Source organism: Cydia strobilella, chromosome 1, assembly GCF_947568885.1.
Source record: "Cydia strobilella chromosome 1, ilCydStro3.1, whole genome shotgun sequence".
In the NCBI taxonomy this organism is placed as follows: Eukaryota; Metazoa; Arthropoda; class Insecta; order Lepidoptera; family Tortricidae; genus Cydia; species Cydia strobilella.
Genome location: NC_086041.1, coordinates 18,074,144 through 18,088,989, shown reverse-complemented (window position 1 = coordinate 18,088,989; position 14,846 = coordinate 18,074,144). Strand labels below are relative to the sequence as shown.

General features: G+C 36.8%; 1 protein-coding gene across 3 annotated transcripts in view; it reads left to right on the top strand.

Moving 5' to 3' along the window:
• LOC134745652 (integrin alpha-PS3-like) overlaps positions 1-14,846 on the top strand; it is a 36,004-nt gene that overhangs the window by 8,868 nt on the left and 12,290 nt on the right. For 2 of the 3 annotated variants that reach the window (XM_063679790.1, XM_063679778.1), the window contains exons 4-12: positions 1,621-1,735; positions 3,234-3,389; positions 3,901-4,011; positions 9,925-10,013; positions 10,255-10,476; positions 10,899-11,013; positions 11,615-11,788; positions 12,068-12,250; positions 12,567-12,691. In XM_063679790.1, the coding sequence (XP_063535860.1) occupies positions 1,621-1,735; positions 3,234-3,389; positions 3,901-4,011; positions 9,925-10,013; positions 10,255-10,476; positions 10,899-11,013; positions 11,615-11,788; positions 12,068-12,250; positions 12,567-12,691 (1,290 nt within the window). Of the gene's footprint in view, positions 1-1,620; positions 1,736-3,233; positions 3,390-3,900; positions 4,017-9,924; positions 10,014-10,254; positions 10,477-10,898; positions 11,014-11,614; positions 11,789-12,067; positions 12,251-12,566; positions 12,692-14,846 lie in introns of all 3 variants that reach the window. The other variant, XM_063679785.1, reaches the window with a different exon arrangement.

Genomic DNA, 14,846 nt, shown 5'->3' with positions numbered 1-14,846 from the left:
TAGGGTGTTGAAAGGGGGCGAAAATTTTATTATCTTTGCGCACGGTTTAGAAGCTACAGTACAGCCATATTTTTTTTATTGGTTTTTTAAAAATTTGGTTTAAGAGATACAGCCCTATAAAGCTTTTTTTTTCTTATTTGTGATTTTTTTAATAGTAATTCCTGGTGGGGAGCAATATTTTGATTATTTTTGCGCTACGACGCATGGTTTAGGAGATACAGAAATCATCGCATTTTTATCGCATTTATAACAGATATCGCAGATACAGCCCAAAAAAGATTTTATTTGTTCTTTTTTTGTTTCTTTTTTTTTTTATGTAAATTAAGGTCACCTAGAGGGCAACGAAAATTTTATTATTTTTGCGCTACGACGCATGGTTTCGGAGATACAAGTTTTTTTTAGCGTTTTTTTTTAAATATAAATTAAGGGTTGCTTACGGGGGAACGAAAATTTGATTATTTTTGCGCTACGACTGAAAAAAAATTTACATTAAAATTAAAAAAAAATTACTTCCCGGCCTAGGCCTTCAATTTCGTATGAAATTCCTTTACAAGTTTCGAGTTGCTCCGCCCGAAACGTGATACTTTGAAGCCTGTTTTGACGCACATAAGGACGATATTTCATTGCATGTTTGAGAAGAGAAAATTAACTTATTATTGAACTGTACAGCGAATAAAAATATTTCCAGGCCTAGGCCTTCGTCATAACTAATAAACTACCCATGGATCTACAATAGAGATAAATATAACCGGACATATTGTCGCTAATTTCATATGTAATATGCCCACACCCTATTCATACCCATAATTCTATACACATAATTATCATAAATATACACCTTCATACTCACAACCACATCGTACATCCAAATTTGTACCTTTCTATCTTTAATTTTCTGCACTACAAAAATAGCTTTGTATTAGCATACATTTATACAGGATAACAAACTTAATTTTACGTTATACGTAACTTTCTAGATCGTCTGGCAGGTAGGAAGCCCCGACCAAATCGTCTGGCATATTTTTTTATGACTATTTAGATACTTTAACCTGTAAAAATTACAGATTGCCTCAAGAACCTTTTTTGAATTTTTTGAAAAAATATTTTGCACGCGTCTGGCAAGGTTAAAGACCCGGCCAAATCGTCTGGCATAATTTTTTTATGACTATTTAGATATTCAATTTTCACTTGTAAAAATTACAGATTGCCTCAAGAACCTTTTTTGGGCACCAAAAAAAAATCTTTAAAAATCTATAGGTGGATTTAGACCCGCTACCCTGCAGCCAGACTTGTAGTGCTGAGGTAGGGTAAGATAGGAGGGGCATCAGGCAAATTTTCAGCTTGCCTCAAGGACCTACTCCAAATTTCTACCAGCTCTCCGTCAATTAGTAGTAATACCTTGCTGCTAATAGTATGCTGTGTAACTAATTTGAATAATAAATAAATAAATAAATAAATATCCATAGGAAACATCGATAACCCAGGACCTCCTACTTCGTAGGCAGGGTCACTACTGACTAGGCTAGGAGGCAGTCACATAACAAATAAGGGTTCCTTTTGTAACTTTTTGGTACGGAACCCTAAAAATTCTTCTGATACTCGTATGTCTGTTTCCTAAAGATCTGTGCACCACGCTGGGCCAGGCCGTATGGGGACCGGCATCTTCTGGCGAACGGGGCGTGCTACCTGCAAACCAAGAGACGCAATATCCCGCTATACCCTCTCGGTGACATGAGTGAGTACCTATTTAACCGCGATTAGTTGCTACACGTTAAGGTATTTTTTTTCTTTCTTCAAAAGTTGAAAGCTTGGACATTATTTAAGCGTTCAAGTTATAGCGAAATAATATTAAATTTCGCAAATAATATCACTTTATTCATGAATTCATTCTTATTCGCATTTTTTAAAACTATGAAAACGGATTATTTCGCGTATATTGAATTTATAATACATCCCGACGTTTCGAACTCTTTACAGCGTTCGTGGTCAACGGGTGACTGAGGAAAAATTACAAAATGCAAAAATACCCACATACTAAAATAATGAACAATCATAGACTACAAACTTTAAGGCTGGTTGTACATGCAAAATCGGTTCATAAGGCTAGTTATACACTATAATTATTTTTTTCAAGTAAAGATATATATATATACGCGATAAAAAAAACGTGAGTAACTATCGCGGTAACCGAAGACAATATTACGCATTTTTTAAAGTTTTTCAGACTCAGATATAAGTAGTTGAATGAAAATATAGCCTTCCATTATTCAAGTAGTAGATACACACCTTATACCTACATAAAAATGGTATCTTATACATAACGATCAGCTCAGCTTCGTGCATTTTTGGGAAAACAATACGAGTACATATTTTGGTTAGGAATACGCTCTCTAAGGCAAGACAACAGATAACAGAAGACATATACATTTTAACGAAAAAACTTGTTTTGTCGCGAATTTTTTAATAACATGAAAGAGGGCATTGACATGTTTATTTTTTCTTAGGGTACACGAAATAGAAAATCAGTACAAAATGTCCTTGTTTAAAAATAAAACATTCATGCGAACAAATCCATACGGCGGTAAAAACGTAGTTGCAGCGAAAATTCACGTCAAAATGTCAAACAATTGCGGTTTTCGGTTCACGGCATTTGGGCTTTTTGAGGCTATTGTGTTCTGCGGCTTTCTGGTCAAGTAGTGATCTACAAATTTCACATAAACCTAGCTAGGCGAGCCTAACGGCTGCCTAAGCGGGGAGATGATTTTTATATGATGCAAATAACATGTTAAAAGATGAACTCTATCTATTTTTATAAAATCTTATAAAACTAAAATTTATTCGAAAGAATACCTATTGCAAATAACAAATTGTTTCACACAGCACAAGCATAAAAAAGTACGTCTGAGCTAACTTTGCACCGACTTGAACACAACAAAATATGAGAGTGCCATTATAAACATTTATTCATAGAAATTTTACATTAATGATGACAGTGCCACACTTTAACATTGCAGATGCCATTCAGAGTTAGCTTACTCCTACTCTATTTATTTTTGATTGCGTAAATTTAAAAGCACACACTATCTTCCCGGGCCGCTCAGTATTCAATCTGTCATTTTAATATATTTTCAAAGACTGTCTGGTGTCAACATTAACTTCTTAGCAGCCAGGATATGTAAAAACTCAAAACATCATTTGGAATGAACTGTATTTAAATTTTATGACATTTTCAGAAAACCAAGCTTTCATGACGGTTGGATCGCGTAAGGAATACGGACAGTACGGCATGCACCTCAACTACTACGCATATGCGCAAGCCGGCATGGCGGTCAAGGTCACGGGCAACGGCAGCATTATCATAGGAGCACCGGGGCTGCTGCAGTGGACAGGTTGATTACAACTCACACCATCTAGGGTAGCACACATACACGCACTACTAAGATGGTCTTCTCATTGGACACTGATCCGCGCGCTGCTTCGGTGTACATATCAGCATCAATATGGTAACCGCATAAGTGTACACGCAAGCCGACTTGGCCATACATGGTAACGGACAACGGGGCTGATGTAGTGGACAGTCTGTTTCTACTCGCTCCATGTAAGATAGGTACACAAGTTTAGTATCTCATCATCATATCGATATGGCTTTGAAGGTCTTGCCCGTGGGCACCGGAAGCATTCTCTTCGGAGCGTTAGTTTATTAGGTATGACAATACAGAGATTACAGAGGATTCCATATCAAAGGTTACTTTTATTTAAGGCCACTGCATGATTGTACCTTACATATTGACAAGGTGAGCCAAAATTATTGTTTAATTTTGTACCTAATAGTAGGCTTACCTTCATCATGTTATTTCATTTAAATGTTATCTTGAAAAAATATTTTTTTTTTGTTTACAGGAGGAATTGTCGATTACATGTACAGTCCCGACGTTAACAGTGTATACTTGAGCAAGAAGCCGACAACCAATCCGTTCTACACCCCTGATGTTGGTCCGGACGATTACTTAGGCAAGCTATATTCCCTAACAGTCTAAACAACTAAAGAAAATACCCTTACCACCACCATTGACAGCCGGCATCATGGGCGGGACGGGGACAGCATTATAATTGGCGTGATGACATTGATGACAAATTTTGAAATCCCTTTTAATATTGCAGCATAGACATAGTATATACAAGTAGTTATAGACATGAAACCGAGCGACCAGGGGTAAGGGAAAGACATATTCATGTATTAACAGTTTCATGTATGGCAGCATAATCCTTTTTCTCTTTCACTTATAAATTTCGGTATTTCGCCATCGCCTCCTTGCTATGATGTCATAACCCGACCATGAAAAAAATGCCCGGTCGGTGATAAAGACAAAGCATGGCACTATTTTCTCTTTCCTCTTATAGGAATCGCAATAAGACTATCTTTCTCTATCAAAGAGTGTCAGGCCCTTGTATTGCAGGTACACTTGTATTGGTTGAGAACGACGCGGATGATCTTTGTTTCCAATTCTGCGGAATGTCTACAAAGGTTAATGTCAAGTCTTCATGATGCTTGCACTACATTTGGCCTTAAAATAAATGTCAAAAAGACGGAAGTCATGGCTAACGTTCCTGACAACGCGCCAAATGCGTATGTGTATGTATCGGTGAAGAGATGTTGGAGCGGGTGGAGAGTTCAGGTATCTTGGTAGCACGATAACAGCAAAGTACGACCTAGATGCTGAAATAAATGCAAGAATTGGTGCTGCAACTATGGCGTACGGGAAGCTCCGGCCAAAGGTATTTCGCTCTCATGACCTGAAGCTCTCCACTAAAATTAGCGTGTATATGACAGCAGTGCTGCCGAATCTGCTGTACTCGTCTGAGACATGGGTCCTTTACCGTAAGCATATACGTACACTCGACAGATTACACCTTAAATGCCTCCGAGATATCATGAACATCAAATGGATGGACCGGGTCAGAAATACAAACGTCCTGAGGCGCGCAAATGTCGGAGGCATTGAGGTGTATCTGATGAGGCGGCAGCTGCGGTGGTGTGGGCACGTGTCTCGGATGTCAGAAGACAGAGTGGCGAAGCGCATCTTCTTTTCAGAACTCCAGAACGGTAAGCGTAAAAGTGGTGGCCAGTACTTACGATATAAGGATGTTCTGAAAAGACATATGAAGAGATGCAAACTGCACAGCAGCCCTCGGTCTGGGAGCGGAAGGCAGCGCAGCGGCCCGAGTGGCGGCGCCTCATTCACGATCGAGTCACCGATTTCGAGACTGAACGTCGCAGTGATCTCGACAGGAAACGAGATGAGCTTAAGGCTCGGCCGCCAACCTCGATTCCCTACAACTATGTAGGTGGTGCGCTGACGTGCTCAAAATGCGCTCGAGTATTTAGCAAGAAGATAGGGTACGTGAGCCACCTAAGGGCGCACCAGAGAGCAGACCAGCTACACGCTAATAACGCGAATTCAAAATTGCCTACTCCAGAGCACACAGTCGCTGTGGCCGAAAACGGTCAGGAGAGCATCGTCATAATTATCATCATCATTGGTTGAGAAAAACGCAATATTTCAGTTATACTCATAAAGTGCTAACATAAATATTTTTTGTACGTAATAAATGTTTAATGGTAAAATAAAAAAATAAAAAATTTTTTTGAACATCCAACATTTTTAGTGTGGACGTAATGGACGTATATGGATTACGATCAATGAGGTTGTCTATGCTGATCAATTCAAATAAATATTATCATGATTGGTGATTCAGTTAAATTCTATTAAAATATTTAAGAAAAGTCTTAAATAACATGTTCATAACAATGTAGATATAGCCTAAGTATATTAATATGATAAATAATAATAATAATAAATAAATAACAACATTTATACTATTTGCAGTAATGTCATAATATTATATAATGTCAATAATGTTTAATAATGATGATGATGAGATGAAAGCATGTTATACAATACACTATAGTTAGAACTTATTCATAAGCTTGTAAATAAATTCACTATGCTGCATGTTGCTTGCTGCTATTAATGTATTTACAATAATGAGAAAACCTGTATGTTCTCATTTAAGTGAATATGTATTATATTCTTATGGGAATTAATAACTTTAAACCGAAAATGGCCGATTGGAGGATTTTGCACTTTTATTTTATTGAAAATATTAATAATCCTAATGTTTATACTGAAATTGGGTATATGTTTCTTTGAAACCATTATTTCCATGATTCATTGTTGCTGTTATCATGCCAATTATGTGCGTACAATACCTAGAGATAGCACCCAGGCCGGTCAGCGTACGAAAATCCTTGTGGTAAGCGTATTCTCTTTAGGCTTATTATTGAATGGGAATCTAAAATATTAAACAGAAACTTTCATTGGGCATATAATAATATAATTTGGCTGTGTATTAATATTTTAGCGCTAATAAATTTATATCAACCTCAAATATAAGCATCATATTATTAAAAAACTGACAGCAAAATCAAGCCACCCAAATTTTATTGTCATGTAGTTGTTCACGCCTATGTATATTGAGCATATCGTTTCAGGTAGTATATTGTAAGGTGTACGCAAAAAAAAACCCGCAAATCGATGTACAGTTTAGCCGTTTAGCACAGTCATACACATAGTTTAAACAAAGTTTTTGATCCGCAGTTCCTAGAAAAAAATCCCTTAGGACGAGTGCTCAGTAATTCTTTTTGTATCGGAATTTTGTCTGGAATCTCGTACCTTACTTAAGCAACTCAGCAGGCTTCGTTGCTTAACCACGGTACTGAACTTAAAAGCTTTCTATTATATCACGATTGTATAAAATACTATTTCAAAACATAGTTAAAATGCGTTTAAAACATCTTTTAACTTTTTCTCAAAAACGCGGTTTTAGCATGTGTAGGTTTGATGATTTAAAAAAAAAAACCGGTCAAGTGCGAGTCGGACTCGCGTTCCAAGGGTTCCGTACATTACACAATTTAAACAATGTATTTTTCATGTGATTAAGATTAGTGAATGAGGAAGAATGCATCTTAGAAAGATGGAAAGAGTATTTTAAAAGTTTGTTTGATAAAGAGCTAGGAGGCAAGCACGTCAATTTCGGAGTTGAATGAAAGCATTGAAAACGTGTCGGAGAACGAAAATAGTATTAGCATGGATGAAATTGTGAAAGCGTTGAAAGGAATGAAATCAGGGAAGGGTATCAGGGGTATGATAGAGTTTCTGTCGAGATGCTGAAAGCTGGACAAGGCATTGTAGCAAGTCAGTTGTACCGCCTTTTCAATATGTGCTTCAGAACCGGTCAAGTGCCCAGGCACTGGTGCAAGGCCGTCATTGTACCTCTTTACAAAGGAAAGGGATCACAACTGGATTGCAAAAACTACAGAGGCATTAGCTTACTCAGCGTCGTCGGCAAATTGTATGCAAAGATATTGATTGAAAGAGTAGTGAAAGAAACCGATGAGAAAGTATGGGATGCACAAGCGGGATTCCGAAAGGGTATGGGATGTACGGATCAAGTCTTTTCCTTGCGATGCATAGCCGAAAAGTATTTGGCCAAAGGTCAGAAGGTCTATTGCGCTTTCGTGGATTTGGACAAGGCTTATGACAGAGTGGTGAGGAATGAACTTTGGTCGGTACTGTCGGTGTATGGATTGAGCGGCCGTCTCATTCAGGCACTGAAATCGCTCTATGAGGGTTCCAGTGCTTGTGTGAGAGTAAACGGGTCGTACACTGAGTGGTTTAGCATCGAAAAGGGTGTTAGACAGGGATGTGTAGCGTCACCGTGGCTGTTTAATCTGTTCATGGACAGTAGTTTGCATGATTTGAGAAATGATGAATGTGGGCTGAGAATGAGTGGGTTACCCGTCAAATGTCTTCTTTACGCTGATGACCTGGTATTGCTAGCGTCATCGGGTGAAGAGTTGCAGGAGATGGTAACTAGAATGCTTGGATCTTTTGAAAGGAAAGGAATGAACATAAATGTAAGTAAGACGAAAGTTATGGTATTTGAAAAGGAAGAATATATGACAAACTGTGAAATTTTGATTCGTCAAGAAAGAGTGAAAGAGTTTATGTATCTGGGAACATTATTCACTAGGGGCGGTAAGCATGATAAAGATATTGAAAGGAGAGTGAGTGCTGGAAATCGCGTGAATGGGGCACTTAACGCTTTTATGAGCAGCCAGAAGGTGTCGCAAAAGGCACGGTTAGCTGTGCATAGAGGGGTGCAGTGCTGGTGCCTACACTTATGTATGGTAGCGAAAGTTGGGTATGGCAGAAGAGGCATCAGAACCAAGTGAATGCAGTGGAAATGAGAGCGTTGAGAAGTGTGTGTGGTGTGAGATTACAAGATAGAATTAGGAACAGTGTGATAAGGGAAAAGTGTAGACTGAGCGAAGATGTAGTGACAAAAATTGAGAAAGGTATGTTGAGATGGTTTGGACACGTGGAAAGAATGAGTGAAAGAAGGCTATCAAAGAGACTGTATAAGGGAGAGGTAGAAACGGGAGTTGGAAGGGGCAGACTTCGGCGGACTTTCTCTGATCAGATCGGGGAAATCTTGAAGAAAGGCCAGGTCAAGAGCACCCTAAACCGGCGAGCGTGTATGAGGAATGTTATGAAAGTGAAGGAAGCGAAAGAGGTATGTCAGGATCGTAGCAAGTGGAAAGCCGTGGTCTCTGCCTACCCCTCCGGGATATAGGCGTGATTATATGTATGTATGTATTTTTCATGTGAAACGTGAGTGAAATGTCTTTAAAAAACCCGTAGGGGTCGGATCAAAAACTAAGTAATTAAGTCCGACTCACGCTTGACTGCACATTTCTAATAGGTTTTCCTGTAATCTATAGGTAAAGATCTATTTTGTAGATTGTTTTTCAAAACTTTAGACCCAGTAGTTTCGGAGATAAAAGGGGGGGGGGGAATGGTCATTTTTTGCCTATTTTCTTGAATAACTTCTAAACTGTTTATTCCAAATTTATGAAAAAATATATTTGAGATTCTCACAATGAGCTCTTTCATTTGATATAGTAACACGATATAGTTTGAAAAACTTTGTTTTAATTTTCTCATTTACCCCCAAAAGTGGCCCCCGTGTTTAAAATTCATTTGTTTACGTTACACGTCCGTCTTTGGGTCACAAACTTACATATGTATACCAAATTTTAACTTAATTGGTCCAGTAGTTTCGGAGAAAATAGGCTGTGACAGACGGACAGACAGACAGACAGACGCGCGAGTGATCCTATAAGGTTTCCGTTTTTTCCTTCTGAGGTACGGAACCCTAAAAACATGGTACTTAGGGTCATGATTTTTTATTTATTAGGTAGCTAATATAACTTAGGTTTAGGATCCATGCGTAACTCCATATCGAGCCTCCTTTAGCCATGGAACGCGTTTCTGAGTAGGCAGATATCGTCTGGCCAGGTTATCTATTTTGCTCGGGTCAGTTGGGTCCACTGACTCAGCGGTCCGATTTTAGCATTACGTGAGTCATTTTTAGAGCTTCCTGGCCAGTGATAACACTATCATTACGATATTTTATTGCTTATAGCGCAGCGTAAATCAGATACTTAACAAAATAACCGATGGGGATTAATGAATAGACATATTATTGGATAATTCCGTGAGCTATAGATAAAGAAAAGACTGTACGAGGAACAATATACATAGGAACAAGCGGGTCAATGTACGAAATTTACTCGTGATATTAGTCTAATTACTAAAGAAAAAACTTATTTAGATAATTAAATAGGGAAAAATATATGGATTACCAGCTATGATACTCAGACGTCCATAATCTTAGGAAATTGTAAACAAGGTCTAATATAGGTACATATTTACATGAGTAGGTAAGATATCTATATTATACCTTTAGATTATAGAATATGTATAGTGAAATTTAATTTGAAATGAAATTTAATTTCAGGATACAGCGTGGAGTCCGGTATTTTTGAGGATGGTGGTAGAATCCTCTACGTAGCTGGCGCACCCCGTGCAAAATTAGGCTTCGGACAGGTAAAACAACAAATAGGTACTAAAAATATTGACACATTTCGAATAGAAATTGGAACGTTTCCATTGGGATACAAGCTAATTTCAAAATATGCAATATTTATTAAATATAAATGAACCAATTTTGAGATTATAAATTCATTTTACCTAAAATGTCTTTGAGTTAAGGAGTTTACACTGTTTACAGTTTACGTCTGACTATTTTTTTTACCGAAGGAAAACCTAATACCTTGAAAATTTCCAGGTTCTAGTGTTCGAACCTGCAAGCCGGGAAGCAGATCCTCTCAGAATCCGAGCAAAAATAGAAGGGCCGCAACTCGGCGCTTACTTTGGAGCAAGTCTTACCTGTCTTGACATCAATGCTGATGGCAGAACAGACATCTTGGTGGGAGCCCCTAATTTCGTCGGCAAGGGAGAAAACGTGTACGACCAAGGAGCTGTGTACATTTATTTAAATAAGGAAGAGGTAACATACATTAACGTTTTAACATATAGGTACCGTAAATACGAACTGAAAAAGTGATACGATTTTCACAATATACAATCTAAGTTTCGTTTTGATTTTTTACTACTGACGGACATTCGAACTCAATGTGATTAGTTTATCATAAAATGCTTTTTTTTATTGTGAAAATAATTAACTATAAAATATTCCACATATATGCTAGCACGACCTTAATGTCACTGTCATAGAGGCGTGTAAATATATTTTGGGCGTGTTGGCTTGTAAAGATGTTTGTCTAGTGCACAAACAAAGTGCACTGTACAAATTTAGTTAGAAGATTATATTCAAGCATCATCCAATTTTCCATTCATGAGTTTCATGACAGATTATATTTCATATTATTTGCTTTTTGTATATCATCTGTATACTTGATAACGTTTCAGGCCACTGGTTTTATTGTCGACTACGCAGGTCATGTGACCGGCTCCAGCACTAACGGCGCGAGGTTTGGGAACGCCATCGCCGATCTTGGAGACATCGACGGCGATGGATACAGAGGTACTTACTATACATATAATGAAATTAAACAGGGTGAAAATGTAGTTGTATCATTTATTCATGACACATGGACGGATGGATTCCAAATTGCATGGACCATTTTTTTAATAATGTATCCGTGTTATTTCGCAACCTACTGTGAATTGGCATTTTTGTTTCTTAATTTTAACTAATAAAATGCCATTAACTTTTGTGGACATACCTATCGTTTTTTGAGTTACTTAGACGAACTAGCAAGAAGCTTTATAGTTCTTACATGTAACATTTGATATCACATATCTTAATTTACTTACCATAAAAAACTGACATATGATCAGGAGGAAACAAAAGCTTTATGTCGGCTATAAAGACAATCTTGGTTATATGGATGTCAAGCATTACATAGTAATAAGGACAACTTACAAGCAAGCAAGCTTACGAGTATAATCGCAGCTGATACAAACGTCCCCACGGCATAGCAGACCTTTATCAGGGTGAATAAAACATCTTTGAATAAATAAGTTTGAATTGGTTTAATTTGAACTTCCGCATTCTACGGAAAATCAGTTTTATTGTCTGTATTATAATATTGAATTTGACAACTTTGATTATTTATTAACAGACATTGCAATTAGTGCCCCTTGGGAAAACAATGGTTCGGGAGCTGTATATATCTACCGAGGCGACAAACTTGGGGTGAAAAATCAGTATGTACAAAGGATTGTGGCAAGTGAAGCCAGGAACTTCGGCATAGCTATTGCGAAAGGACATGACGTTGATGAGAACCAATGCAATGGTAAGGCCTATAATGTCATATTTCCATTTACTCTTTCCTATTTTTGGCAACTTAACGATGACACGGCTAGCTTAATTAGAGTGCGTGCTACTGATTAATGATCCCGAGTTGGAACCGTACAAGTTCAATCTCTTATGTCATGTAATAAGCACAAACAGTCTTAAATTTCCTTTAAAAATAACCTTAAACCAATAATTAGTTAATTTGTGCTATCTTTAATTTATTAATGACAACAAATTGCTAGAACAGAACAGTAAAAATTTGCATAATTTATTTTAGATTTAGCCATAGGAGCGCACGCGACCGGCTCAGCTTACGTGTACAGATGTATCCCGACCCTGACGGTGCACGCTACCATCAAGATTGATCAGGCACTGGACTTGCCGCAGAATGCGACTAATTTCACTGCCGAGTTCTGTATCTACGTAGCACCACAACACAACTGGTCTCATTCTTACATAGGTATTGAAATACATTCTTGATCGATCTGCACGTGTAGACTACATCTCTCCCGTCGCGGCGAAAGCATTGCGGCAATATTGCAAGTTGCGCTTGATGTATCGCGACTTTTGACATGATATGCTAAACGTGCAAATGAGTCGTCAGGTCAATGTGAAGTTTTCTATATACATACCTAAGTCTCTGAATAGGGGATTGGTATCAACCTAAATACAATGCATAATAAAAATACTAAACAATGTTTTTAACAGTAAATAAAATTAAAAATAACATTAAAGTTATAATTCTGATAAATTTATAAAATAACTATTTATTACAGATCTTAAGGCTATAATAATAGTAGATCCTGAGGCCAACAGAGCAATGATTAGTGGAGACTCTGAATACACATATAAAGCCAGACCTGGTATTAGCAAATGCGAGGAACAGGTGGTTAAGGTTAAGGTAAGATTTTTATTTAACAACTACGAATTGTGGTCATAAGGACAAAAAATGTAATATGAGCTTTGGTTCAAATTTTTGGCCGAAAAATTTTTTTTTGCGTTTTTTGCACACACGTTATTGAATTACACCTTGGCGAAAAAAAAAAAAAACATTTCAACGCATAAGTATTGTTTTTTCTTTATTAGGGTCGGCTGTTCATCAGTTAGCCACTAGTACACAAATAGCCAAGCGAACATCTGGCGAACGCGACGTTGCCGCTTGGTGCAACCAAGGGCATTAGATACCTAAGCAAGCACTTGCCTGGCTCACTCCCCAGTTAACAGCTCGCTCGCTCCATCTACGGCCGAGTGATACAAGAATTTCAATATTTTGTAATAACTTTTTGGGAAATAAAGGTTAAAAAAATCGCTCCATCCCTTTTAGTTTTAGAATAATATTTTTATTTTAACTGCTTAGATGTGTTCTTCGTGCCTCTTTTGACGTAGGCATTATGGTTCTGTTCATCTGTAAACTATCAGTTATCTTAAACTGATAGTGACAGAACCGCGTCGGGAAGGAGAATATTTAGCCATGGCTAGCCATGGCTAGTCATATAAAAAGTCATATATAAATGTAATTTTTGATGAAAAATAAGTTGCAATCATAGCAAAAATTATACATATAAGTTTAGTGCCATACGCCACTTACATTGGTTTGCAAGAGAGTGAAAAGAAGCAAAAAAAAATATTTTTCGAAAAGTATTACATTTAGGAAATATGAAACTTATTTATCATTAAAACACATATGTTTACTATTTATATTTTATAGTATCATACATCAATATAGCGGCAATCATGAAATAAAAGCATTTTTATTATTGCCATATCCGTTTAAATGAATAAATGTTAAACCTACAATGTATGATATGACACAAAAGTTTTGGATACTTTTGTGATAATTTTCTGTTAACAGTATAATTATCCTATAGTAAAATGCGGGTACCTACATTTTTGTAAAATAAGTTTTTTCAAAAACCGATTAGTGTCAATTTATAGCACATTTTTTGTTATTTTAGGAATCATTAAAAACCGATTTTGCTCAAAAATGGATATGGCACAAACGTATGCTCAGCCATATGTTAGAAACTTGTAGTTTTTACGGTTTATCACCATGCTACAAAATGATGATTTTCGAGGATATATGAGTAAAAATATTTTCTTTTTTTTTGTATTATATATCTGTAATTAATGATCAGAGAGCGAAACTTTGGTGCCGATGACAGACGTATGACGTCAAGCTAAATACAGTGTGTTGTTATCTAGATACTTAATCAAATAACAACTGATTACTTAGCCTCTTTAGTTTACTGATATTGAACCTTGAGTTGAGAATTTTGATACGTACTGGCCACGTATAAAAACATAACTAACTGTCTTTGTCATGTTAAAAACAAGATTGTTGGAAAAGACAACCAATTTCTGTTTACTTATTTTTGTGTAAATTACCAATCATTTTTATAAATAAACATCCTATATGCGACTTAACGTCATACATCTGTCATCGGCACCAGTTTCGCTCTCTGTTAATGATTAATGCGTTCTTAAATTTGTGGAGCTTATTCATTTTAAATAATAAAAACATTTAAATTAGTGATTAAATGTGTACAACTTGGTACTCTAAAACACCCCCCTGTGGTTAATACTGTCCTATATAGGGTGGACACTATTATACAAATAGTAATTTTTTTTCTAAAAGTCATAATAATGTCAACTCTTGAATGCAAATTTTTTGCCAATTAAATAGTCTATCGATTAATGTTCGCAATAATTTATTTTAATTGAAAATTTGCGAGATGACTGCTCGAAAAAAGGGTGGTTAACTGATGAACAACTCACCCTACGCATAATAATTGCGAGTTTCCTTTAAAATTTTAATGTCTGTCAGTAGCTATGTCTAAACCAAGTCACATAATGACAGCGAGCGTCGTAGCCCAAAAAGGCGTTTTTCACTATGGTATTACAAAAATAAATTTTCATAAGAATTGTCAGTATCTCTAAAACAAGACCGATTTCAGAAAACTTTGACGTATGACATTTTAATCTCTATATAAATGAGGTCAAGAATACACCTTTAAGATCTGTTGGGTTTTACCAGCCCACGGTGTATGTATATGTGA